At 41.0% G+C, this 25,265-nt stretch overlaps 2 protein-coding genes across 2 annotated transcripts; both read left to right on the top strand.

The window, feature by feature from the left end:
• Positions 1–1,982: 1,982 nt before the first annotated feature.
• On the top strand, positions 1,983–13,443 carry chrne (cholinergic receptor, nicotinic, epsilon). The gene is made up of 12 exons (XM_072446344.1): positions 1,983–2,238; positions 5,256–5,389; positions 5,468–5,512; positions 5,623–5,732; positions 5,809–5,964; positions 6,049–6,149; positions 6,670–6,870; positions 7,609–7,723; positions 7,800–7,914; positions 8,774–8,981; positions 12,521–12,654; positions 12,747–13,443. The coding sequence occupies exons 1-12, from the start codon at positions 2,172–2,174 to the stop codon at positions 12,912–12,914; spliced, it is 1,554 nt and encodes a 517-aa protein (XP_072302445.1). The 5' UTR covers positions 1,983–2,171; the 3' UTR covers positions 12,915–13,443.
• Positions 13,444–14,217: 774 nt separating this feature from the next.
• Positions 14,218–23,384, top strand: pld2 (phospholipase D2). The gene is made up of 24 exons (XM_072446343.1): positions 14,218–14,323; positions 16,525–16,687; positions 16,776–16,903; positions 17,075–17,217; positions 17,334–17,427; positions 17,532–17,597; positions 17,678–17,736; positions 17,805–18,050; positions 18,125–18,268; positions 18,346–18,429; positions 18,511–18,589; positions 18,671–18,781; positions 18,900–19,088; positions 19,153–19,309; positions 19,576–19,694; positions 19,775–19,888; positions 20,447–20,551; positions 21,220–21,308; positions 21,404–21,520; positions 21,606–21,652; positions 21,885–22,019; positions 22,104–22,257; positions 22,350–22,467; positions 22,549–23,384. Exons 2-24 carry the CDS (start codon positions 16,555–16,557, stop codon positions 22,771–22,773), a joined length of 2,856 nt encoding a protein of 951 aa, XP_072302444.1. The 5' UTR covers positions 14,218–14,323; positions 16,525–16,554; the 3' UTR covers positions 22,774–23,384.
• The last annotated feature ends 1,881 nt before the right edge of the window (positions 23,385–25,265 follow it).

Genomic DNA, 25,265 nt, shown 5'->3' with positions numbered 1-25,265 from the left:
AGTTACTGTGCTGTAGTTATTTGCTCATTCAAATTTCAGTGGGACATTAAAAAGTACTCAATAGTTTGAATGAAACTTTTCTCCAACACTGAGCCACAGCTCATATTTCTGATCTTGGTTTTGAGTTAGTTATTATTACATTTATTACGTACTGTAATTTATTATGACACTACATTTTGGTGGGAAAAATGATTCCTTCATGGATGTTCCACAGTATAGCATAAAATATATCTATCGCCATGGAGACCAGCTGGTAATGCCCCCAAGCCAAGTTAGAGGTCAGATCTGTGAAGAGGTGACACCACTCACAGTAAGAATGCCTGGTAGTCACATGTTGGATTTTAAAATAATAATTTAAAAAATACCTGTAATAGAAAAGAGTAAAACTAATTAGATAAAAGCTATATATTTTAATGCCATACTTTGAGACATTCCAAACAGAGCAAAATCATCCCCACAAAGACAAGCAGGTGGTGGACCCTCTACCAGAAACGTTACATAGTTCACCTTTAACATCCACACTTAATTCACTGGATTCACGTTATAAAAATATAAGTGTTGTGTAAAATCTGTGTAAATAATTTGACCCTAAAGAAACTAAGCCAACCAAAGCCAAAATGTAGTTTTTACCCCAAGTCCGGCTATCTGCAATTCAAATAAAAGGTATTCAATATAATCAATCTAAATATGTTAAAAAAAATGGGTGTGTGTGTTAATTATTACTTTTATCAGTGTGACCATATCATCTATCATTATTTTCAGCATGCTCAAAGTTGCTTCATTTTCTCCATTGTCATAAGCTAGTATCTACATTCACCTTCTTATATGTCGTGGCTTCGTAGTTGTAACAATATTGACCCTCCTGTGGCAGAAGTAGTGATATGAATCTGTCCAATGCACTCTGCCCCTGTGCCTGGGAGTCTTGGAGTGTGTGAGACATGTAATCTGGCTTGTGAAGGCTCTGGTTACCTGAAAGGAGCTCATCTCCGCTTCCCCATTTGTATATTTAGAAGTACATCACATACTATGCAACTCACATTCCTAACACCAGTCTGCTGCCCTTGTATTCACAGTGACTCAACTTAAATCACGGTACTCACTACCAATTATCACACAGTATATTTAGTCATGGATTTGAATGTCAATGTGAATTTCTATTCAATAGCTTTAAATAGTAAAACAAAGTAAGCACCTCACTCTTTTCTTTTTATTAATATCATCATTATTTATTGCCTAAGCTCTGTAACAGCAGCAAAAATAGCCTAGACATGCTCTCAAAGCGAAAGACCGGTATGGGAAATGGCAAGAGTAAGCTATCTTGTGTATTAATATACAAGACACATAGCAGTTGTTTGCCTTTTGACCCCTGCCTGCCCCTGCCTGGATTGTACCAGACAGTACTATGCTTGGACATAAAAGGATTTACAACCAAAATTGATTAACAATAAAAAAATTTTACTCATCCTGGATAGTGTGCAATTCATAGTATGTACAACACAGACTCAAAAAGCTGTTGTAAAGTAATGTTGTAAAATGCAAATAAAAACAGAATGCAATAGTGCACAAACTCACTCATTAACAACCTATTTACAATAGAACATATTAATATATAAAACAAATATTTGATGGCAGCACAACAGAAGCATAACAAAAAGTTTAGTTTGTTCCTCACTTGAGCTCCCACACTCCAAGTAGAAATCACTCAAAAATAGACTTTCTCGAACATATTATCGACATTTCCCCTAACTATTTGCAAATACCCTTTAAATCTTATATCATAAATAGTAAACGCTACACAGTTCTGTTCCATGCGTTCAGGTATTTCTTTTTGTTAAGAATTTGTTTTCATTGTTTTCAAGTCTTAACTTTCTTGGAATTCTTGGGTTGTGTACCATCTTAAATTGTTGGCATCATGTCAGCTAGTTGAGGTTTAATGATGGCAGTGATGATTATTGAGGGTGACTGGATGTCCTGGTTTAGTTCGTCCCAGCTGCCGTGTAACGTGAACCATGGGCCAGCGACAGCCGGGGTGACCAACAGTCAAGGGGCTGGCCAGAAGGGGATTTAGGGCTCTTCCTCTATGCTCATTACTCGGGACGTCTCCGTCTTTTCTGTTCTGCCGTTGTCTCACACATTGGAAAAAGACAGCAAAGTGGCGGCGAAGGAGAGCAATGGCGATGCACAAGTCATGGATACTTTGTGGAGTTGTAACTATATTAGGGACTTTGATTTTGCAAGGTAAGTATCATGGACTTGCAAGTCTTAGTCATAATGTTTGTAGTAGCTGTGCATTGGTAAAACCATGTACTGCACATTGTTCATACTGATATTTATTTAAGTGGGTACTATGTTTTGGTATTTTTAAAAGGCACAACAAGGAGTCTAGTAAACTTGATATCATATGTCAAGCTTATAACTGAACTTGAAAAGCATTTTATTCATGGACAAGCTTGTTGTAGTGTGGTGCAATGTGAGTGAGATGCAATGCAGTGCATTTTAGTGCATGCATATAGTATGCTGATTAGCTGGCATAATTTGTGTTGTGCGTTATCTGCCATTACTGAACTTCACTGAATGGCACAGCTCAGCTCACAAAAGATAAATCAGTTATGATTACATCTTAATAGCAACTGTTTTGACTTTGCTATATCTTAATCATTAAGATGTAGCAAAGTTAAAATTAATAGTATATATGCATTCAAATATCATAGTTTTCCAAATCAATTAGGGTATTTTTTTAAATAATTGGCCTGTAACTAGCAATTAGTGTAGTAGTTAGCGTAAGCAGTTGTTCTCAAACTGTGGTACGTGTACTACCAGTGGTAGGTAAATTCCTCTGTGATTCAAATACAGAACTGCAGTTCTGAATTTAGTCCTGATTTACCCAGACCAGGGGTCTCCAACCGTTTGCATTGAAAGCTACTTTCTCAAAATAAAATGGACAGAGATATTTTATCATAACATGAACTAAGCCAATAAGTCACAGGGCCGAAACATCAACACAAATTAATGTTTCACTTAAAAGGAATAATAGAGGCTTTCTCGCCGAGAACTCAAGCGACTGTTAGTCCCTTTTTGTTTTTAAATGTTCATACGCACATTCAACACACTCACCCCCCACCTTCCTGTTGTTTCCAAGACGCCACCTACAATCAAACCTCGTGCGGAAGGACCCAAGAGCCCCGCTGCTAAACGTGTATTTGTTTATTAGAGTGACTGATAGTATCTCTTCTGAGCTCGAACAGTCTTTCTCTGTCTTCATCTTGTACTGTACACTGAATGACACACACACACACACACACACACACACACACACACACACACACACACACACACACACACACACACACACACACACACACACACACACACACACACACACACACACACACACACACACACACACACACACACACACACACACACACACACACACACACACACACACACACACACACACACACACACACACACACACACACACACACACACACACACACACACACACACACACACACACACACACACACACACACACACACACACACACACACACACACACACACACACACACACACACACGCATCATGAGCATTTCATGTTGACTGGATACAGAACTTCTGCTGATGGATACATGCACTAGAATGTTTCTAAGCTTAGCTACCCCTAAATGTGGGCCTAAACATACTTGATTATCCTAATGAAGACTGAAATAAGCTGGTCTACAAACAGTTACCATAATTTGTACTGGAGTGGACAAAACTCTTGTCCCATGAGGGAATAACTTTCTATACGTTTGACTCTTTGCCCTTTCCAACACAAACTGCATCAATCACTACATGCTGACATCTTTACTTCTTTTATAATGCGTTACTGTCATCATTTTTAGCCAAAATTGAAAATGATGGTTTTTGTAGTGACCCGAGTGAGGAGTTTAAGACCTCCTTTCCGGAAGCCCAGCTGTTGTGTAATTTGAGCCGTGATAGTGACAGTTGGCTCTGGACGGACAATCTTTTCATCAAGCAGCTGAGGCTCCCCAGTGTAGTTGCTGTATGCAAATAACTGTCTGATTTGTTTGGAACATGTGACGTTGTTAAAGGCATATGTTCCAAATATGTACATATATGTACTTTGTTTTGTTTGTCATACAATGGCAATGCAAAAAGTAAAAACAAAATGATTTATGGCAGCATGAGAATAGACCCATGATAATGGGTCATTATCATTGTTAAAGTTTTTTCTCCACCTAAAAATATTTAATACATAGCTTAGCCACAGCAGTCTCTATTCTTAAGTTCTGCCTTATTGCTGTGCCTGCACAAAACATTGACCAAATACATTAAAATTAACCAAATTCATTAAACAAATGAAATTTGACATTTATTTATTATTTAATAAGGAGGAGAGGAGACATCTCATTTTCATACACCATTGCAGGTTTGGGAGTGACATTTCAGCGACTGCTTAACTTAAAAAGGTACATTAAGACTTAAGACTCCTGCAATGGAAAGAATTGATGAATACCTTTGGACTGTACCTTTAAGAGCAGCAAAAACAAAAAACAAAAACTTTAAACAAAAAGCTATTACAAAGAATGGAAGACACATAGTGGGGCAACTGTCAAGAATGATGGATATTTACATTACCAAAGATGTCCAATGGGTGACGTAATAATTGTTGTGCCATTCATCCACAGCCATCACCTCATGTTGCAGCATGATAATGTAATTGGAAGGATCTGTACACGATTCCTGGAAGCTGAAAACATCCTAGTTCTGGCATGGCCAGTACTCACTGCATGTTTGGGATGCTCTGGATTGACGTTTACAACAGTTCCTGTCAATATCCAGTTTTTTGACCCCGTCAGACCAGAGTAATAAATAAATGAATACAAATAAACCGACCATTTTTAAGTGGCTTTTTATTGTGGCCAGCCTAAGGCACACCTGTGCAATATTCCTGCCGTCTCATCAGTATCTTGATATTCCACACCTGTCAGGTGGGATGGGATTTATATTCAAAGTAATTGCTCAATAAGACAAAATTCTGACACCTTTCTGAACAATATTTGAGAGAAATTAGTCTTTTGTGTATGTAGAAAAGGTTTCATTTTGGATTAATTTTGTTTATATTACCTGTAACCTGTAGTCAATGGGTGGACACTCCACCAGAAGTTATGTAGTGCATATGAATGATCAAGTATAAAATTACATAGGAAAATATGTTTTATTATTTTATTTTTTGTCTTTGAACAGTGCAGTGTAATGAGGAGACTAAACTAATCCGTGACCTCTTTAAAAACTACAACAAGAACATTCGGCCCGTTGTTAAACCTGAAGACAAAGTGGAGGTTATGATTAAGCTGACCTTAACTAACCTCATCTCTCTGGTAAAAATCAAAGCATTGTTTTATACAAAAGTATTTAATACAAAAGTGAAAAATTATGACTAATTTCTACTTCAACAGAATGAAAAGGAGGAGACTCTTACAACCAATGTATGGATTGAAATTGTAAGTTTTCAACACTCTTCTTGAACCTTTTGTTTTTTTGTATTTGTTTGGCCTTAATCTCTACATGCAGTAATGTGATTTAACCATATGAGATTAAATATTATTCATAGCAATGGGTGGATTATCGCCTTTCCTGGAATACCTCGGAGTATTATGGCATAAGTGTTATTCGAGTCCCGTGCAACACTGTGTGGCTGCCTGACATAGTCCTTGAAAATAAGTATGTCACAAGCTTAACCAATAGTGTTTTTACTGGAGACTTTTACACCTTTTCTCATTTTAATCTTAATCTGCAGTATTGACGGTAAATTCGACGTGGCTTACTATGCCAATGTGTTGATCAGTAATGATGGCTGGATGTATTGGCTTCCTCCTGCGATCTACCGCAGTACCTGTGCCATTGAAATTACCTACTTCCCATTTGACTACCAAAACTGCACACTTGCATTTAGGTAAGACATTTCCATGAGCAATTTGTATACGTGCAATTGGTTTGCTTCAGTTCAGTTTGAACCAGAACTCTCCCCTTGCTCCAGGTCACAGACGTACAGTGCCAATGAAGTTGACCTGACCTTGGCAGTGCAGGACAACGGGCAAACAATCGAGTGGGTTGATATTGATCCAGAAGCTTTTACAGGTACAAATAATACAACCTCATCATACTAGTACCTTCTGCAACAAGGAATAAAGAAGGTTGTGTAAGATTCTTCTAAGTTGGAACACCAGGTGCCAGAGTGGGACATTGTCTTTGTGTCCTTAGGCAAGACACTTCACCCACAAGTAGCCTAGTAAAGCGCTTTGAGTGCCTTGAAGGTGGAAAAGTGCTATGTAAATAGTAGTCATGATAATAATAATAAAATTAAATAGAATTAAAAGTTGAATATTTATTATTGTATTGAGATAATGGATGAACATGTGGGTTATGGCTGAATTATGGAGATAGAATCTTCTCAATTATTATTAATAATGAAACTGAATTATTTATTTATAGTCAAAAATAGTTTTTATAATTCACATCTTTTGTAAGGCCGAAAAGTGACCATATACTTCAGAAAATAAATTGATATGTTTTTTTTGTTATATATCAAACACCAAACCAAACTAATTTGTTGGGGCAATGATTATAATTAAAGGTTTATGTGATTCTTTTCATGTAGAGAATGGTGAGTGGGCCATTGTCCATCGCCCGGCCCGAAAAAAAATAGACCCTCGTTACTCTGCTGAAGATCTGGAGTATCAGGAGATCATGTTCAACCTGATCATTCAAAGGAAGCCCCTGTTTTACGTCATCAACATCATTCTGCCCTGCTCCCTCATCTCTTCTCTCGTTGTCCTCGCCTACTTCCTGCCTGCTCAGGGTTAGCATGCTTCTGTTTAAGAAGAGATTAGGTTCACGTGAAATCAAAGTGACATTCTAAATTTGAGATGGTTTTGCTTTCATATTGCACATATTTGTCTTATGGTTAATATCTCTAAATTAATAATCCCAACCTGGACAGATGCAAATTTTAAAGAGATTTTTTTGATTAATAATACCAAGTTAATTGTTTCTAGACTTCTCAACTATGGCCTGGGGGCCAAATGCGGCCCCTAGTAGGTCTGGGCGATATGGAAAAAAAATATGATACATTGTTTTATCATGTTGCTCGATCTCGATTTTCAAAAACAAAGTAAAAATGGCTTTGAGAAAAGATTTCATGAACATAAACTGTACAGACTTAACAGAATTTAACACAAATCATAATCAAATCCAAAACCTGCAAAGTCTGACCTCTGCTCAAAAGCACGTTTACTGACAGGATCGACCAGACCCCTCGATCCAAATAATTGACGATTTCACATAACTCCATCTCGATCAACAGATTGAGATGGAGTTATCGAGAGATCTGTTGAATTGTTTGCCCAGCCCTAGTCCTCAGACCAATTTTTGTTCCTGCTAAAATGCCCCAAATAATAGTACTTTTTATTGTACACCCCTATTCTAGAGTTATTAAAGCTTCTATCCTCCATCTGAAATTACAATTCATCAGTTCCTATTATCATTTAAATGTGTTTTTTAATCTCCTAAATTGTCTTAAAAGTGTGCGTGTTTACAGCTGGAGGGCAGAAGCTGACCGTGTCCATATCGGTGTTACTGGCCCAAACCGTCTTCCTCTTCCTTATTGCACAGAAAATTCCAGAAACATCTCTCTCTGTACCACTCATTGGAAAGTGAGTCTAGTGCAATCTGTAGCCAAACGCAATAATAATCATAATCTAATATACAGTAAATCTATGTCCTTTTTAGGTACCTGATCTTTGTGATGTCTGTGACAACTCTGATCGCCACCAATCAAATCGTGGTTCTAAATTTCTCTCTGCGCAGCCCAAGTACTCACACCATGTCCCCCAGTGTCAAACACGTATGTATTATTTATTACTGTAATAGAGTTGTTGATGTTGATACTAAGAACATGCTTCATACTCAGCAGATTTCCATATTGATGATAGATTATCCATCTAAATTGAATTATAGATTTCAGTGATCTTATATTTCTGATATAAATCAAGACCATTCAAAAATTATTCAGGAAAGATATTCTTTTTTCCTGTTTATGTCTTTTGTTTTGCTTTTTACCCTAGCATCAATAATGGTTCAAACTCTAGTTGTGATTCTGGTTTTAGCACAGATGTGGAGCAGAATTCTGCCTTTGTTTAGATTAGAACATCACAGAACATCACTGGGCTCTCGATGCTCTAAAGTCGCTGTTGAAGCTCACTATGATCTGACGGCGGGCTCGTGGTGCGGGTTGGGCCAAGAAAAGATCATTTCATAGTAGGACGAGTTGGTCTGGCTCATAAAAGACAGTGACCGCGGCCTCACGTCTCCAGTTCATCTGCATCTCTGCATTTAGGAGCATGTTAATTCATTTCCTCATCTGGCTCACTTTTTCGTGAATATGAGTCATTGTAATAAAACATATATAATTTTGCAGCTTAACATACAGAGAACATGTCTGTCCCCACTGTGTCTGCCTTCCTCTATGTCTGCTCTGCTCTTCCCGTCTAAAACATGGAGGCTGCACTTCTCGTTCTCCGTGAATGAGGGGTTTAGGGGGTTAACTCAAAAGTTTTGTGTCAGAGGTTCGGGTCTGGACAGGACGTCGCTTGAGCCTGGATCCGGACCGGAGTCCTCAAATTAGTGACCTGGGGTATACTGTATAAAAGTGATATAAGGTGATGAGGAACAATAATAAAACGTTCTTTGGTTACCTTGGACAGCTCTTTCTGAAGATAATTCCTCAGCTTCTGGGCATGGCTCCATTGATTGATGAGACGGAGGAGACAGCAGAGGTGAATGGAGTGATGGAGCGGCGGAGAAGCTCTTTTGGCCTGATGCAAAGAGCAGAAGAATATGTGCTCAAACAGCCTCGCAGTGAAATGATGTTCGACAAACAAAGAGAGAGACATGGGCTGACCAGATCCATTGGTTAGTATGTCATAAAATGATCAGGAGGGTCAAGATCAATAGGTTGATCAATTATTTGTCATTATGGGCAATATCGCTACCTGCTTGTCTTCATAGAGATGTGATTGCTTTGCCTGGAATGTTCCATAGTATATCTGTAAACTGATCTAACCTTTTTTGTGTGTGTTTTTATTCATTTAGTTTAGCATATTTGTTCAAAGACGAGACTAGTGTTCCATGTCCCAAAGCCCTAACTTTAACCACATGAACTGTTCCTAACCCTCAACCTGATTGTGAAATAATATACTAAAAATAAGCATTTTTGTGTGGGAAAAATACAATGCTGAGCGTCACCCCTGGGCGAAATAACAGACATTTAGGATGTCCCAGATCTGACTAACTTGGCCTGGAGGCCTCAACAGCTCATCTCCAAGGAGATAGAAAGATTTAATGTGGAACATTCCAAGCAAAGGGATAACATCGCCATGGCGACAAGGTGATGGCATACGCTCCACACAGAAAGTTTAATCATCATCATTACAAACATTAGGGGCCGGTGCAGAGAGATCTGGGCGGCAGTCGACGGCAGGGGCCTCGGCGACCAGACCTGAGCTTGTGCGGGAGGTTGAGCGATACCGACTAGATATAGTCGGCCTCACCTCCACGCACAGTTTGGGCTCTGGAACCCATCTCCTCGAGAGGGGCTGGAAGCTTCACTTCTCTGGTGTTGCCCGCGGGGAGAGGCGGCGGGCTGGTGTGGGCTTGCTTATAGCCCCTCAGCTCAGCCGCCACGTGTTGGAGTTCACCCCAGTGAACGAGAGGGTCGCGTCCCTCCGCCTCCGGGTGGGGGACAGGTCTCTCACTGTTGTGGCGGCCTACGGGCCGAACAGCAGTGCAGAGTACCCGGCCTTCTTGGAGTCCTTGGGAGGGGTACTGGACAGTGCACCGACGGGGACTCCGTTGTTCTACTGGGGGACTTCAACGCCCATGTGGGCAATGACAGTGACACCTGGGGAGGGGTGATCGGGAAGAACGGCTTCCCCGATCTGAACCCGAGCGGTGTTCAGTTATTGGACTTCTGTGCTAGCCACGGATTGTCCATAACCAACACCATGTTCAAGCACAAGGGTGTCCATCAGTGCACATGGCACCAGGACACCCTAGGCCGAAGGTCAATGATCGACTTTGTTGTTGCGTCATCTGACCTCGGGTCGTGTGTCTTGGACACTCGGGTGAAGAGGGGGGCAGAGTTGTCAACCGATCACCACCTGGTGGTGAGTTGGATCTGCTGGCGGAGGAGGAAGCCGGACAGACTTGGCAGACCCAAGCGCATTGTGAGGGTCTGTTGGGAACGTCTTGTGGAGCCCTCTGTCAGTAGGGTATTCAACTCGCACCCCCGGGAGAGCTTCTCCCATGTCCCGGGGGAGGTTGGGGACATTGAGTCCGAGTGGACCATGTTCTCCGCCTCCATTGTTGATGCGGCTGCGTGGAGCTATGGTCGCAAGGTCTCCGGTGCCTGTCGTGGCGGCAACCCCCGAACCCGGTGGTGGACACCGGGAGTAAGGGATGCCGTCAGACTGAAGAAGGAGGCCTATCAGGCCACTCTGGCTTGTGGGTCTCCGGAGGTCATCGACAGGTATCAGCAGGCCAAGCGAGCCGCGGCTCGTGCTGTCGCAGAGGCAAAAACCCGGGCCTGGGAGGAGTTCGGGGAGGCCATGGAGGAGGACTATCGGTCGGCACCAAAGAAATTCTGGCAAACCGTCCGGCGTCTCAGGAGGGGGAAGCAGTGCCTCACCAACACCGTTTACGGTGCGGGTGGAGGCCTGCTGACCTCGACTGGGGATGTCGTCGGACGGTGGAAGGAATACTTTGAGGATCTCCTTAATCCCTCAGTCACGTCTTCCCAAGAGGAAGTAGAGACCGGGGACTCAGAGGCTGGCTCATCCATCACCCGGCTCATCCATCACCCAAGCTGAAGTCACTGAGGTTGTTCGCAAAGTCCTCGGTGGCAGGGCTCCGGATGGATGAGATCCGCCCTGAGTACCTAAAGTATCTGGATGTTGTAGGACTGTCTTGGTTGACACGTCTCTGCAACATCGCGTGGCGGTCAGGGACCGTGCCTCTGGACTGGCAGACCGGGGTGGTGGTCCCTCTGTTCAAGAAGGGGGAGCGGAGGGTGTGTTCAAACTACAGAGGGATCACACTCCTCAGCCTCCCAGGTAAGGTCTATTCCAAGGTACTGGAGAGGAGAATCCGACCGATAGTCGAACCTCGGATTCAGGAGGAGCAGAGTGGTTTTCGTTCCGGTCGTGGAACACTGGACCAGCTCTATACCCTCCATCGGGTGCTCGAGGGTTCATGGGAGTTTGCCCAACCAGTCCACATGTGCTTTGTGGATCTGGAGAAGGCTTTCGACCGTGTCCCTCGGGGTGTCCTTTGGGGGGTGCTCCGGGAGTACGGGGTCCGGGGCCCTTTGCTCAGGGCTGTCCGGTCCCTGTATGACCGGAGCAGGAGCGTGTTCGCATTGCCGGCAGTAAGTCAGACCTGTTCCCAGTGCGTGTTGGACTCCGCCAGGGCTGCCCTTTGTCACCGGTTCTGTTCATAATCTTTATGAACAGAATTTCTAGGCGCAGTCAGGGGTCGGAGGGTGTCCGGTTTGGGGACCACAGGATCTCATCTCTGCTGTTTGGAGACGATGTTGTCCTGATGGCTCCATCAAACCCGGACCTGCAACATGCACTGGGACGGTTTGCAGCCGAGTGTGAAGCGGCTGGGATGAGAATCAGCACCTCCAAATCCGAGGCCATTGTTCTCGACCGGAAAAAGGTGGCTTGCCCTCTTCAGGTGGGTGGGGAGTCCTTGCCCCAAGTGGAGGAATTCAAGTATCTCGGGGTCTTGTTCACGAGTGAGGGAAGGATGGAGCGTGAGATCGACAGGCGGATCGGTGCAGCGGCTGCAGTGATGCAGTCGCTGCATCGGACCGTTGTGGTGAAGAGGGAGCTGAGCCGAAAGGCAAAGCTCTCTAGTTACCGGTCGGTCTACGTTCCTACCCTCACCTATGGTCATGAGCTTTGGGTAATGACCGAAAGAAGAAGATCGCGGATACAAGCGGTCGAAATGAGTTTCCTCTGCCGTGTGGCTGGGCGCTCCCTTAGAGATAGGGTGAGGAGCTCGGCCACACGGGGGGAGCTCGGAGTAGAGCCGCTGCTCCTCCACGTCGAGGAGCCAGCTGAGGTGGCTCGGGCATCTGTTCCGGATGCCTCCTGGGCACCTCCCTCGGGAGGTGTTTCAGGCATGTCCCACCGAGAAGAGGCCCCGGGGAAGACCCAGGACACGCTGGAGAGACTATGTCTCTCGGCTGGCCTGGGAACGCCTCGGGATCCCCCCAGAGGAGTTAGAGGAAGTGTCTGGGGAGAAGGAAGTCTGGGAGTCCCTGCTCAGACTGCTGCCCCCGCGACCCGGCCCCGGATAAAGCGGGAGAAAATGGATGGATGGATGGATATAAATGTATTGTACTGTATAGATAACAATGTTTTTTATGCTGATGATGCTTCTTACAGTGGACAACATGGATGTGAGCAGCACAGCTAATCTATACAAGAGTCTGGCCCAAGCAGCACCAGAGATAAAGCAGTGCGTTGATGCTTGCAACTTTATTGCAGAGAGCACAAGACAACAGAACACCATTGGATCTGTGAGTTAAAGACTCAATTATGGTACCCATTTTCTGTTAGTAATGAATTATAATGACATGTTTGGCAATACCTTTCTTCTTTGTAACGACAGGAAATTGAGAGTTGGGTGCTAATTGGAAAGATGATTGACAAGGTTTGTTTCTGGGCTGCTATTCTCCTCTTCATCATCGGCACAGTCGCTATCTTCCTCAATGGACACTTCAATCAAGCGCCAGAGTTCCCATTTCCAGGAGAGAGCAAAAAATATATTCCAAGTTAGAAATAATGTTTCTAATGGGCAATTTAGCTCATGTTGAGAGTAAAGCCGAGCAGTCCTGCCATCTGACACAAATACAGTAGTGTTAAGTCATTTTGATGTTAACACCCAAATTGTGTAAATAATAGCCATTGGTAATGGCTTAAGAGACTGGGAGCATTGAGCTAAAGACATGCATAAAGTTAGACCAGGCTGAGGTTGAATCCAGCCCCAGTGCATGCATGCCGTTCAGCGCACAGAAAACAATGAGGCATTTCTTACAGTTAGTACAGTACAAGAGATATAACTGGATTTTTCTAGCCCATAACGTCCACTGCATGTATTGTCTTATATTGAGAATTTGTGCATGTGAGCTAACCCACTCTGAATCACTTACTTTCATCTCTATTTATTTATTTATTAGAAAGTCTTCTTAGGTGCAAGCGGTGTGGAGCAATATTGTCTAGCTTTCATTGTACCATATTTTGTAAATATACTACACGTTTTATTTTGTGCTTTATGTTTTGTTATTGTATTAAACATTCTTACTTACTTTTGGTGGACTATATTTTGGAAACGCCACATTGACTGATTACAAAACCCTCTATTGCTGCAGAGACGTGACATTTTAGACATTATTGATAGAGATCGAACGCCCCCTTGTGGTCTGATATAGAACTAGCCGCAGAGTAGCTTCGATATTAAGAAAGTGAATAAATAAACAATACAAGATAAAGCGCGGGAGATCACCGGGCCAACTAGCATGTTTCATTTTTGAAGTATTGTGTGCACATGGATCACTTATAAACAGCCTAACTCTGTGACTTCTTTCAGTAAAAATAAAAAAAAAATAAAAAACGATTTAACTTACCTATTTAGCCATCCGTTCAGGGAAATAAAGCATTTAGCAGGTGGATATCTTGTAGAACATGATGTAAGCACACATCCCTGGGGCACCATTAGCCACGTGCTTCCGTCTTCAGACCCTGGACCCGCCCCTCTCTGCTAAACATTCCTTTCAGCGTGTGAAGCACTTCCGCAAAGTCTAGTCTGGACTTGCCTTTTAATGTTCGTGCCACTGTGACACGCGAGTTACATAGTGATCATACTACACACGCCTTCGACCAGCTTAACCATCGTAGCGTTTCAATGCGTCCCCCTCTTGGCCGTGCGAATTGTGACTTCCGTGAGTTCGGAGTGTATGATCTAGTGCCGGTCTTTCCCTTTTTCCACAGGAGCGGCGCAGACCGGGGGCGGGGCTTCGAGCGGGGCACATCAGCTACATCAGCAGCTACACCATGGAGCTACACCATGGAGCTACACACATGAACTTTACTTTGGAAACACGATGAAAGACGGGGCGTTTGCTCAGTGGTTTCTCTTCGTGGACGCGTGTTCGGGACAAATCTCAGCGCAGTCTCCCCGAGTTTGAAGTAAGTGGTTGATTGACTGACGATAGATGCTGATTATTGTGTAGTTTAGCACCGTGTTGTGACTGTGTGTGTGTGTGTGTGTAATCGAATGAAAACTTGTTTATAATAATCGACTTCACACACGGTTAAAAGTGCACAGAGCATCCTTATAATAGTTTATACGTTATTGGCTGTCGATGTTGTTGTTGATTATAGAAAACGGACATTATCTTGTTGAATGCGTCGCCGAAGGAAACGGGGAAGAATAAAGGGTGGAGAGCAACATCCAGTGCCAAGTCTTGACTGATAGTTTAATCTGCGAAGTGTAAATGGGTAGTATCTTGGGAAGTGCTGACTGCAAATAGTTGGGCAACGCGTGGCATTTTCTTTCCATTTCTTTCCATCTGCTAGAAGACTGATCGTGTGACTTCAGTGTCAAGTGACAATGACAACATGCTACATCCAAATGAGTATATGTATATGTAAAACTGAGTCCAGATGACTACAAGTGAACCTTTTTCTACTATACGTATATGGCATATAGTTTATAGTTTGTGCTAAATTGCCTTGTTCTTGATTGTTTGGCTCACAGGATTGCGTACATAACATTTCATAAAGCAGATACTGTGTGTTATTACAAGGCTATAGTCAGGCTATATTGTAGATAAAATGAATGCAAACCTGCCTTTTCCATGTCCGTGGTACTTGTCGTTTAAGTTATCCAGCCTTTGGAGTCATGGCATGCCCGAGGTGTGGCTGGACGGGATTGTTCAGTGTAACCAGACACATTGGGTGCTGGTCTGCTGGGGCCCGACCTGATCACACCCTGGGCCTTGTTCATGCCAAATCTACAACCAAATAAGAGTGGAAAAACTCTAATTTGTTGTTGGTTGTATTTTATAAACCGCAAATAAGACTATGATTGACCATATCAACATATTAACTATCAGTTCATCTTTATTGGGAATCTTTTTTTTTTTTTTTACTTGATCTCTAGCTCATTTTACCAGGTTAAAACACATGAATTTATGTTATTAAATAATATCTTACCAATGCTTGTCCTGCAACAATTAATGTTTAGTTTACATACAGCCAAACACATCAAATGTTATCAAATACTGGCCTCTCTTCTATTGGATATTCAATCATTACCCATGAAAGTGATGGTGCTCTTAATCTACTTCTACTATTATGTAATGATGATCTAATTGTCCAGAAAGTGGCTCATGTGTGTGACCCGTTTCCTTTTTAGGGTTGATCCAGATCCTACAGTAGTGGCCTGTAGTAGACATTTAGCTGCAAACTAACCTCACATTACCCACATTGATCTTTTGTGACCCATTAATGTCACCAAATGCCCCCTTCTCCCACTCACATTCACATTCACACAGCACACACCTCCTATTTTCAACCGTGTTGCCTGGGAAACCGGCAGCCATTCAGGGACTTTCACCCACGCACCCTTGACAAGGCTCCTCCAGTGCTGCAAGCTTCACCATACATTGTATGAATACACTTTATGCTTACATGTAAGTTGGAGAACAAGGAAATACTTTGCTTTGTCTTTGTTGTGATCTATGTATTACATCAGCAAAAATATGATACAGTAATAAACAGAAATTTGGGCTGTGAACAGTGCATTTCATGTATTTCATGTTTATTGTAGTATTGTCACGACACTGACATGTCAAATAATATACTCTATTCTCAATACCAATTTTGATACCGCAAAATGATAATAGACAGAAAATTCACAATCTAATTCATTCTAACCATTTTCAACACCAAATAATTGCACTTTCTTTATTGAAACTCATAGGTCGTAAAGTAGTTCTGAGAAAGCTCAAGATCATTCTAAACATTCTAAAATATTTGTCCTGTTTGTGGTTTATTTATTTATTTTTTGACAGCACTAGCTTATGATTGAATATCAAGCACTTTGTTATTGGCAAGACCTGCAAAACAATCTGATACATTACCGGTACATACAACCGAATAATCTGCTGGATCACAAATTAAAACATTTAATACACTATAGTGTCCGAAAACTTAAGTTAAGTAATTATCATCTTAAATTCGCCATTGGTTTATACTGAAATTCAAACTGAAATTTCTAGAAAAAGTTAATGAAAGGCCTGGTCAATGTAAAGTGGTATAAGTCTTCGTTTGAATCTGATTTAACATTAAGGGTGCTACGTTTATGTGTCATCTGCTTGTTTCAGCTAATCTGCTAGCTCAGCATCTGTATCATCATGGCTGGTGCAGAAGTGGAAATCATGTCTCCTGTTCATCCTACATCTGCCCTAAAACTCGGCAGAAGACGCTACTCAGAGGACCTTCATGTGCTCAGTCCAGATGAGATTGATAGCCTCATGTCCAGCAGTGGTAAATGCATCTTTGAACACTGCCGGTTCACATTTTATTGCAAAATGTAGAAAAAGATGAAAAATAATTTCAATTTGATAATTGACAGATGGCCGTCCTTTCCTTGTGGTTCATCATCTACCAGAAATGAAAGAAAAAGGCATTCCCTACTTGATTCCTGGGGTTCCCATAACATGTCGTGTGGACAATACAGAGAAATACACCACAAGATCCAAGGTACAAATTTAGTGACATCAAATACCTAGATTTTAAACGGATATGAATATTTGCAATTAATCTTGTTAAACTTGCATTTTTTCCTAAGAATGCATTTATTTGTCCTGTAGATTGAAGGTTTAGTTGTAAGAAAATGTTCGCATGTCTTATCATATCATCTCATTTACTTAGGTGCGAGTAGGAACTTTATACACTGTGCGTCTCACCCATGGGCCATTCCACTGGATAGTGAAGAGGAAGTACAAGCACTTTCAGGAGCTGCATCGAGACTTGTACAAACACAAGATGATGCTTCACTTTCTGCCATTGGGAAAGTAAGTTCAATTCATGTAAATAACCCTGGTCCACATCCACACAGTTGTACCGTGGCAATCAAAGTGTCACATTTCTCCTGCTTAAAAAAGTTTGAATATTCAAAATGTTTTTACAGATTTGCAAAGGAGAGGCACTTGCTGAGAAACATGTCAGAGGAAATGCCTAGTCTCCATGGAACTGAACGTACAAGGAGGACATCCAGCAAAATGGTAATAAATGAGTTAAAAACGCGTGAATGTACATCACCAAAAATATGCAAACTCAATACAGTGTTTTTTAATGTTTGTTTTTTATTTTCCTTTTGTTGCTGCAGAAATACCTAGAAGAATACCTGAATGAATTGTTGGAAAATAGATTTTGTAGGAATGACCACAGCATGGTATGAACTATGGCAGACAGTCAATAATGACACTGTATTTCATTTTATGTTAGTTATTTTATTCTTGTTTATTTTTTAAGTTGGAATTTCTCTCAGTGGGTGCCCTTTCCTTCCTCACGGATCTTGGGCCTAAAGGGCTGTAAGTTACATAAACGTGTAAATATCTATTTAGTTTTGATTGGTAACACTTTTTGCAACTCATTTTAGAGAAGGGCCCATCGTGAAGAGGTCAGGAGGGCATCGTATCCAGGGGCTGAACTGTATTGGCCATCATCAGATTTGTTTCCGCTGGTCGCGCCGCTGGCTCGTGGTAAAGGACTCTTTCCTGTTGTACATGGACAGGGACAATGGCCGTATAAACTTTGTGCTGCTCTTTGACCCTGAGTTCAAAGTGAAAGTGGGTCGTGCCCACACTGACACTACATATGGAGTGTGCTTTGAGAACTTCACACGGTAAGTCTCCTGTCGTACATTCTCCTCTGTCTCATGACGAGAATATTATTTTGTGTGTGTGTGTGGGTGTGTAGGAGCTTGATAATCAAGTGTAGCAGCTACAGACAGACCCACTGGTGGAGCCATGAAATCAACCGTTTTGCAGAAGCCTGTGACTACATAAAGCCACAGCGCTTTGAAAGTTTTGCACCACCACGTGAAAATATACTCACCAAATGGTCCGAGTTCATTGACACATTATTTTCTTTTGACTGGATTTAATTTACTTACAGATACTTTATTTTGTTGAATGCAGGTATGTGAATGGAAGTGGATACTTTTCAGATTTGGCTGATGCACTTGAACAAGCCAAGGAAGAAATATTCATTACAGACTGGTGGTGAGTATTCTGAAATAAATGTTGATAGACATGATTAATTATTTTGTTAAAATGTTGTTGAAAATAATGTTATTGTTTCAGGCTCAGTCCCGAAATACACCTTAAGAGGCCTGCAACTGACAATTACTGGCGATTGGATGAGATACTCAAACGCAAAGCAGTATGCAGCCTTTCTTGTTCTTCTGATGATTTTGCCTTTTTTCTGAAACTAGTTTAACATGGTTTAATTCTATTACTAAAGGAACAAGGAGTCAGAATTTGTGTCCTGCTTTACAAAGAGGTAGAGCTTGCACTTGGCATCAACAGTGAGCACAGCAAGAGAGTCCTCATGGACATGCACCCCAACATCAAGGTTCATTGTTATTTAAAAAAAATAAAAATATTATGATTATTACAAATTGAAAAAGATGGATAGATATATTATTATACATATTATTATAATATAATGTAATATATAAAATTTGATTCAGGTGATGCGTCATCCAGACCATGTCTCCTCTGCGGTGATCCTCTGGGCTCACCATGAGAAAATGGCGGCTATTGACCAAACGGTGGGTTTTGTTGGTGGCCTCGACATGGCCTTTGGGCGATGGGATGATGGTCACTACAGACTCACGGATCTTGGGTTAGAAGGCAACAATGTAGGGGAGAATTCAGAGGTAATGTTGTTATATAGTTCATATGTATGTTACAAAACGGCACAAATAACCTGTGTTTTTACAGAAAACTGAAGTTGACCGTCCTCCACCTGAACCAGTTCAGAAAGCAGAGACCAACTCTGAGGATCAGGATTTGGATGGCAACACTAAACTGTGGCTTGGAAAAGACTACAGCAACTTTGTCAAAAAAGACTGGGTCCAACTCGACAGACCATTTGAAGGTACATTATCTGCTTCAACATCAGAAATTAAGATAAGATAATCCTTTATTGTCACACATGGGGAAATTTCATTGGTGCAACGCAGGTAGATACAGAGGTAGATACAGAAGAAAAGAACAAATCACTTCTAGGAAGTCTGAAAAACACTTTCAGTAGAAGATCTCCTACAAACAAAAACTCCCATAGACAAATAAATAAATACATAAATACCATTGCATTGATGCCTCATGTATGGAAAATGGAACTGATGAACCTTTGTTGTGTAGATAACATCGATCGCACACAAGTTCCTCGCATGCCATGGCGTGATCTTGCAGCAAATCTTCATGGAAAAGCTGCCAGAGATCTAGCGCGTCATTTCATCCAACGCTGGAACTTCACAAAGGTAAGTTTCTCACACATGTATTGTTTTTTGACATTAATTCTATGTCTGCTTAGCAACTGCAGTATTGTTTCTTTTTTTAGATTTTCAAAAGCAAATACAAGGATGACTTCTACCCATACCTTCTTCCAAAGTCCCAGTGCACTGCTGAGGATCTACCATTCACAGTACCTGGCGCCAGGAGAGCCAGAGTGCAGGTGTTTTCACTTTAGACTTTTCTAATCAATCAGAAATGTTATTTATTGTTCTGTGAATAACATTTGGAGTTTGAATATAACAATATGGCACAGTGTGTAGCTTTAAGAAGTAACCGGTTTCTGGCCTTGACACATTCTACAGTATACACAAAGACATGTGCCTTGTGACATTTGAATGTCAGGACATTATTTCTCCTCACAATGTAAGGTCATAATGTAAATCCTAAGATATCCAAGAAATTAGCTGAAATATGTTTTACATTTTCTTTCAACTGTGTGAAAATACTCGCACAAATACTTTATGTCCTCCTTGACGGACTGGAGGTGTGGGGTAACAACAGCTTTTGTTGCATGCTGAGTTATTTATCTCCGGGTGGAGGCCTGAAACTGATCCTGGCTGGGCTCACTATGATCAAAGCTTACTATTTGTTTTATTGCTCTCTTAATCAACCTCAAGAAAATGATATGCGTAGCTTTTTATTAATAATTACTTTCTTACAGTTGTAAATTACGTTGTAACAATGTGATTTGTTGTAACAGTAAGTTTTAATGTTGTAGATTTTGCGGTCAGCAGATCGATGGTCTACAGGAACCTGTGAAAACTCAATTCTGAAAGCTTATCTTAAAACCATTGAGAAGAGTGAGCACTACATCTACATTGAGGTAACAGTCATACATTTTATTGTATATGTAGTTATTGAATATTCAAAGTAACAAAAGGATGGTATAATCCCGCGTTGCATGGGATTGAACATGCACATTGGTATTTGTCATTTAGAACAAAATTGTATATCTCACACCTCTGTGCTCGACGGTGGTGGAGTGGTTTAAGGCGTTGCAAACATGTGCTTGATGCTCTCTCAGCGTCGAGGGTTTGCCTCCTGGCCACAGCCATTTGCCAAATGCATCTCCCCTCTCTTCTTTCCCACTTTACACCATAGCCATGGGGCAGAAAATCTCAAATGAATATTGTAAATAGAATGCTTTACTCATCAGATTTACAGCGTTTAATGCTTCACTCATTGATGCTGCAGAAATCTTTTTTCTGTTTCCTTCTTTTATCCTTGTTTGTTTTCACATGAACGGACCCATGTTGTCTTGGCCAGCCAGTTATTAACTGGTCAAAGCCTTCGTGACACGCACAAAAAGTGTGGGTTAATGTGTTAATTTCAATATGTATTTTAACATTGATTAAAGAATAAAACTAATGCTGATCAATGGGTATAGCTTTGTCATTGATGAATAGTCTTGTTTATTAGTGATTATCATTACATGTGGTTTAACTCCTGATTTTATTGACTCCATACCTGTGATCTTTACAATGTACACAGAACCAATTTTTCATTAGCTGTTCAGATGAAAAGACTGTACACAATGGAATTGGAGATGCAATAGTGGAGAGGATCTTGCGTGCACACAGGTAATCCTGTATTTTAACTACTTCATTAATGTACAGCATGTGTGTGGATGTGTGAAATTGAACATGAAGACATCTGTGCTTGTGTTATGTTGCAGGGAGAAGAAAAAGTACAGAGTTTATATCGTGATTCCTTTGCTTCCTGGATTTGAGGGAGATGTCACTTGCCTTGGAGAGGCAAATGCCATCAATGCTATCCTGCACTTCACTTACAGGTATTTTTGGCATTTGCATTTTGTTTCAGATTTTGATCAGAATTAGAATTGAACTCAAATTTTCAACGAAGCTGTTGTTTTTTAGGACACTTTGTCGTGGTAAACATTCAATTCTTTCAAGGCTTGATGAAAGTACGTTATCTTTCACTTATACATCTTTGTAACATAATGCCTCCAAAACTTGGTCTCTCCTTTTTCCTTTCTAACTTGTTTCTCTTTTTTCTTTTCATCTTTTAAAATGAAGTCTAGACAATAGGTATCAACTAATTCTTTCTTTTTCATCTTTTGTCATTTTTAGTTCTCTCTTTTTTATTATTGAATGTATTTTTATTGTGGATAACACTTCTTCTACTCTTCTCTGTAGTTAAAGACAAGTGGACTGAGTACATCACAGTGTGTGGCCTGAGGACTCATGCCCAGCTCTCCCAGTCTTTAGTGACGGAGTTCATTTATGTTCACAGCAAGGCCCTGATCGCTGATGACCGCTGCTATATAATAGGTGACTAATAATCCTCCTGAATTCGAATGCCAAAAGGTGTAGTAGTTTGTAGCGTCTACACAGGATGATACTCTTTTGTCCCAGGCTCAGCCAACATCAATGACCGCAGCATGCTGGGAAGTAGAGATAGTGAGCTGGCTGTGTTTGTGGAAGATGAGGAGAGGGTCCCATCTGTGATGAATGGACAGGAGTATGAGGCCGGACCTGTCACACTAGCTCTGCGCAAAAAGTGCTTCAGGTTAGGACTACACCCATGTTGCCGGTTTTGCACGGGCATGCTGTGTTGATCTGTTTGGATGTGTTGCTTTAATGCACGTTTTCAATCTCCAGTGTTCTTGTGGGATCTGTTTCTGACCCCAGCATCAACATTGACGATCCCATCAGTGATGATTTTTTCTTTTTGGTCTGGAATCAAGCTGCTAGAGAAAATGACATAATTTATGACAGGGTAAAAAAACTAAAAAAACGTTATTTATTTTATTGATGAGTTATTGTTTTTATTTAATAATGTGATGTGTCTGTTTCACAGATCTTTAAATGCTTGCCATGTGATAAAGCCCACAACATGCGGGACCTGAAAGATTACTCTTGTGAGGGACGCTTGTGTGACAATGACCCAGAGCAGGCTGCCGAGGAGCTCAAGGCCATTCGAGGATTTCTGGTCCACTTCCCACTGAAGTATCTAGATGCAGAAAACCTGCTCCCTCCACGGGGCACTAAGGAAGGCATGGCTCCTGTGGAACTCTGGACATGATTGCACCAATATGTGAGCATTCATAATACGACTAAAGAACATTTAAAAGCAGAGAAACAAAATAGTTTCCAAAGTGCTCTTATTCTCTAATTGAGTTTTGATAGATACAGTCTCACAGTAGTCCATTTTTTCTATGGACTACTAGCTCTTTCCTTTTTAAGAACTGTATTTAACACTTACTAACTGGTTTCTTCACTGTGACGAGAGACATTTCATAACGTCTACAGTGCAATGTCAGTGTGTGAACCTTCAGCACAGAGGCCACATATACAAGGACGTGTGACTGGGCTGCAGGACTGCATAGAAAGTTGCATCTTATAAGCATCTTATCATCAGGGAACATAGAGTACCGTTATTGCTGCAAGGTTTTTTTTGGTGGGTGGCTGTGTCTCTGTCCTCCTTTCTCTTTTTCTCGTTCCTTCCGAGGTTTCACCTCTCGCTGCAGTGCCAGCAAATCTGTCAGAACATTTGTGGTTGTTATGGTGACGGATATAAAGCGATGACTAGATTGTAGCTGAAATAAAAGCCTGGATCGGGCAGAAAGAGAGTGTGCCTAAATATGGAAATTGTACCGGAAACCAGCAGCTTATGTGTCAACAGAAAACTGACTACTCTTATTTTTATAGTTCTAAATATGAACAGGTGAAAGCACTGGGATGAATAGGACAAAATAATTAAAGGATACATTTAATCCTAATGATTACTACTTTTGTATTTCCCTGACAACATTTTGAATACTTATTTCAGACCAGTCACTGAAAGGGATCCAGTACAGAACATTCCTCTATTCAAAGGAAGAATGCTTTGTGGATGAAAAAACACTATCAACAATTGCAGCTTTGACACAAAGTGCCATGTATAATCTCTAATTGTATACTGTAATATCAGAGAATGTTTCTTATTATGTTGTATTCTAACTTGTACATATTAATAACAAAAAGCATAAGGCTTTATTTAAACTAATGTCAAAATGTTTATTTAGCTCACAATGATTATTTACTCAGACGTAAATTACCTTTTCACTTGTCTTCCAATGTACTACAGTGCATCTGTAAAGTATTCACACATTTTGTTATTTTCAATTCAATCACAACAGCAGTTGTCTCGAAGGGTAACTGCTGAAGGCAACGCAGTAGTTAGTAATATATATTTTTTTAATACATTTGCAAAGAATTTTAACAACCTTCTTTCAGATTGTCAATATGGGATATTTAGAAAAACATCTTGTTTTTCTAAAAACTGTATCCAAATGACTATAACTGAATATTTTTCTACAATGGAAAACTCCTGGGCGAATGGGGTGTTATTAGAATTTTGTGGCAAATAATTCATTTAATACATTTTGGAATAAGGCTATAACATAACAAAATATTGTCCCAGATGCACTGTAATTATAAGTAGAAATGTAACTGAAATGCTAAATTTGACACTGTGGCATTAAACAATGTATCACAGAAAGCCCACATGGGCTATTTTATGATGATGATGATGATGATGATGATGATGATAATAAACTTAATAATTTTTACTTAAGCACCACATTTAAATTGTTTAAAACCACATTGTTACAACTGGCCAGGGCAAACAGGACCAAGTCTATATCTGAATTAGTGCTCAAACCTGGACCAAACAAGCACAAGTGTGAACGCACAGGCACATCCAGGGGGAGGCAACTACATTAGCCCTCCACAGTCCTGTAATATGTGTAATGTATTTTCAAATCTGTGAAGTTTTATAGTTTTTTGTTTTTAGTATTGTTATGCACACAGGCTACTAAAAGTTTAGCTCTGGCTTTCTGGAAAGTTTTATAATATGTCTATAATAAAAATGTTTAAAGCCCATATGAATTGTTTTCCTTCCTTCTATTGCCATTACTGTGTATCTGAGTTATTGTTGGTGTTAATGTGATGATGGTTTCGACCCTGGACTGGCGCAGTTGGAATTGTAGTTGTAGTGGTTTGTCCCTGGTGGAGCGCCGTACTTCCTCCACTTGAGGAGTGTTTGGCGGAGCAGGAGCCTCTCGTCATTACAGGCTGCAGACGACAGCAGGAACACAGAGCACAGAGCACGGGCAGCTGGGAGCAGAAGTTTACTGCAGCGTGTATTTGGCCTTTTGTGCTCACATTTGTGTTTAACCGCGTCCGTTCGAGCGCAGCGCCGAAGTTGAAACGTCGGGAGTTTACAGCTTTATTACGGTGTTGGCCAAAGGAGGCGAGCCTCGTTGCCCGTGTTTTCCGCAGAAGGTTTGACAGTGCGACTGTCAACAGAGAAAATGGATGAACCAGGAAACTTTTATTCTGGAAGATACAGTTTAGCTTGTTAGCCATCATCATTTTTGCTTAACCCGTTAATTGTGCGCAACCGACTCAAAATTAAATTTCGATTACTTTCATCTCTCTTCTCCATCTACCGCGATAGATCTAAGTCGTGTTTAAGTTTGACAGCTGCCGTTAAGGTACCGTGTGTATGTTGGTACTGTGTGTACGTTGATA

The sequence above is a fragment of the Eucyclogobius newberryi genome, unplaced genomic scaffold (assembly GCF_026437365.1).
Source record: "Eucyclogobius newberryi isolate DKJ021-1_F unplaced genomic scaffold, fEucNew1.0.hap1 SCAF_15, whole genome shotgun sequence".
Classification (NCBI taxonomy): Eukaryota; Metazoa; Chordata; class Actinopteri; order Gobiiformes; family Gobiidae; genus Eucyclogobius; species Eucyclogobius newberryi.
This window is presented reverse-complemented; position numbering and strand designations above follow the sequence as displayed.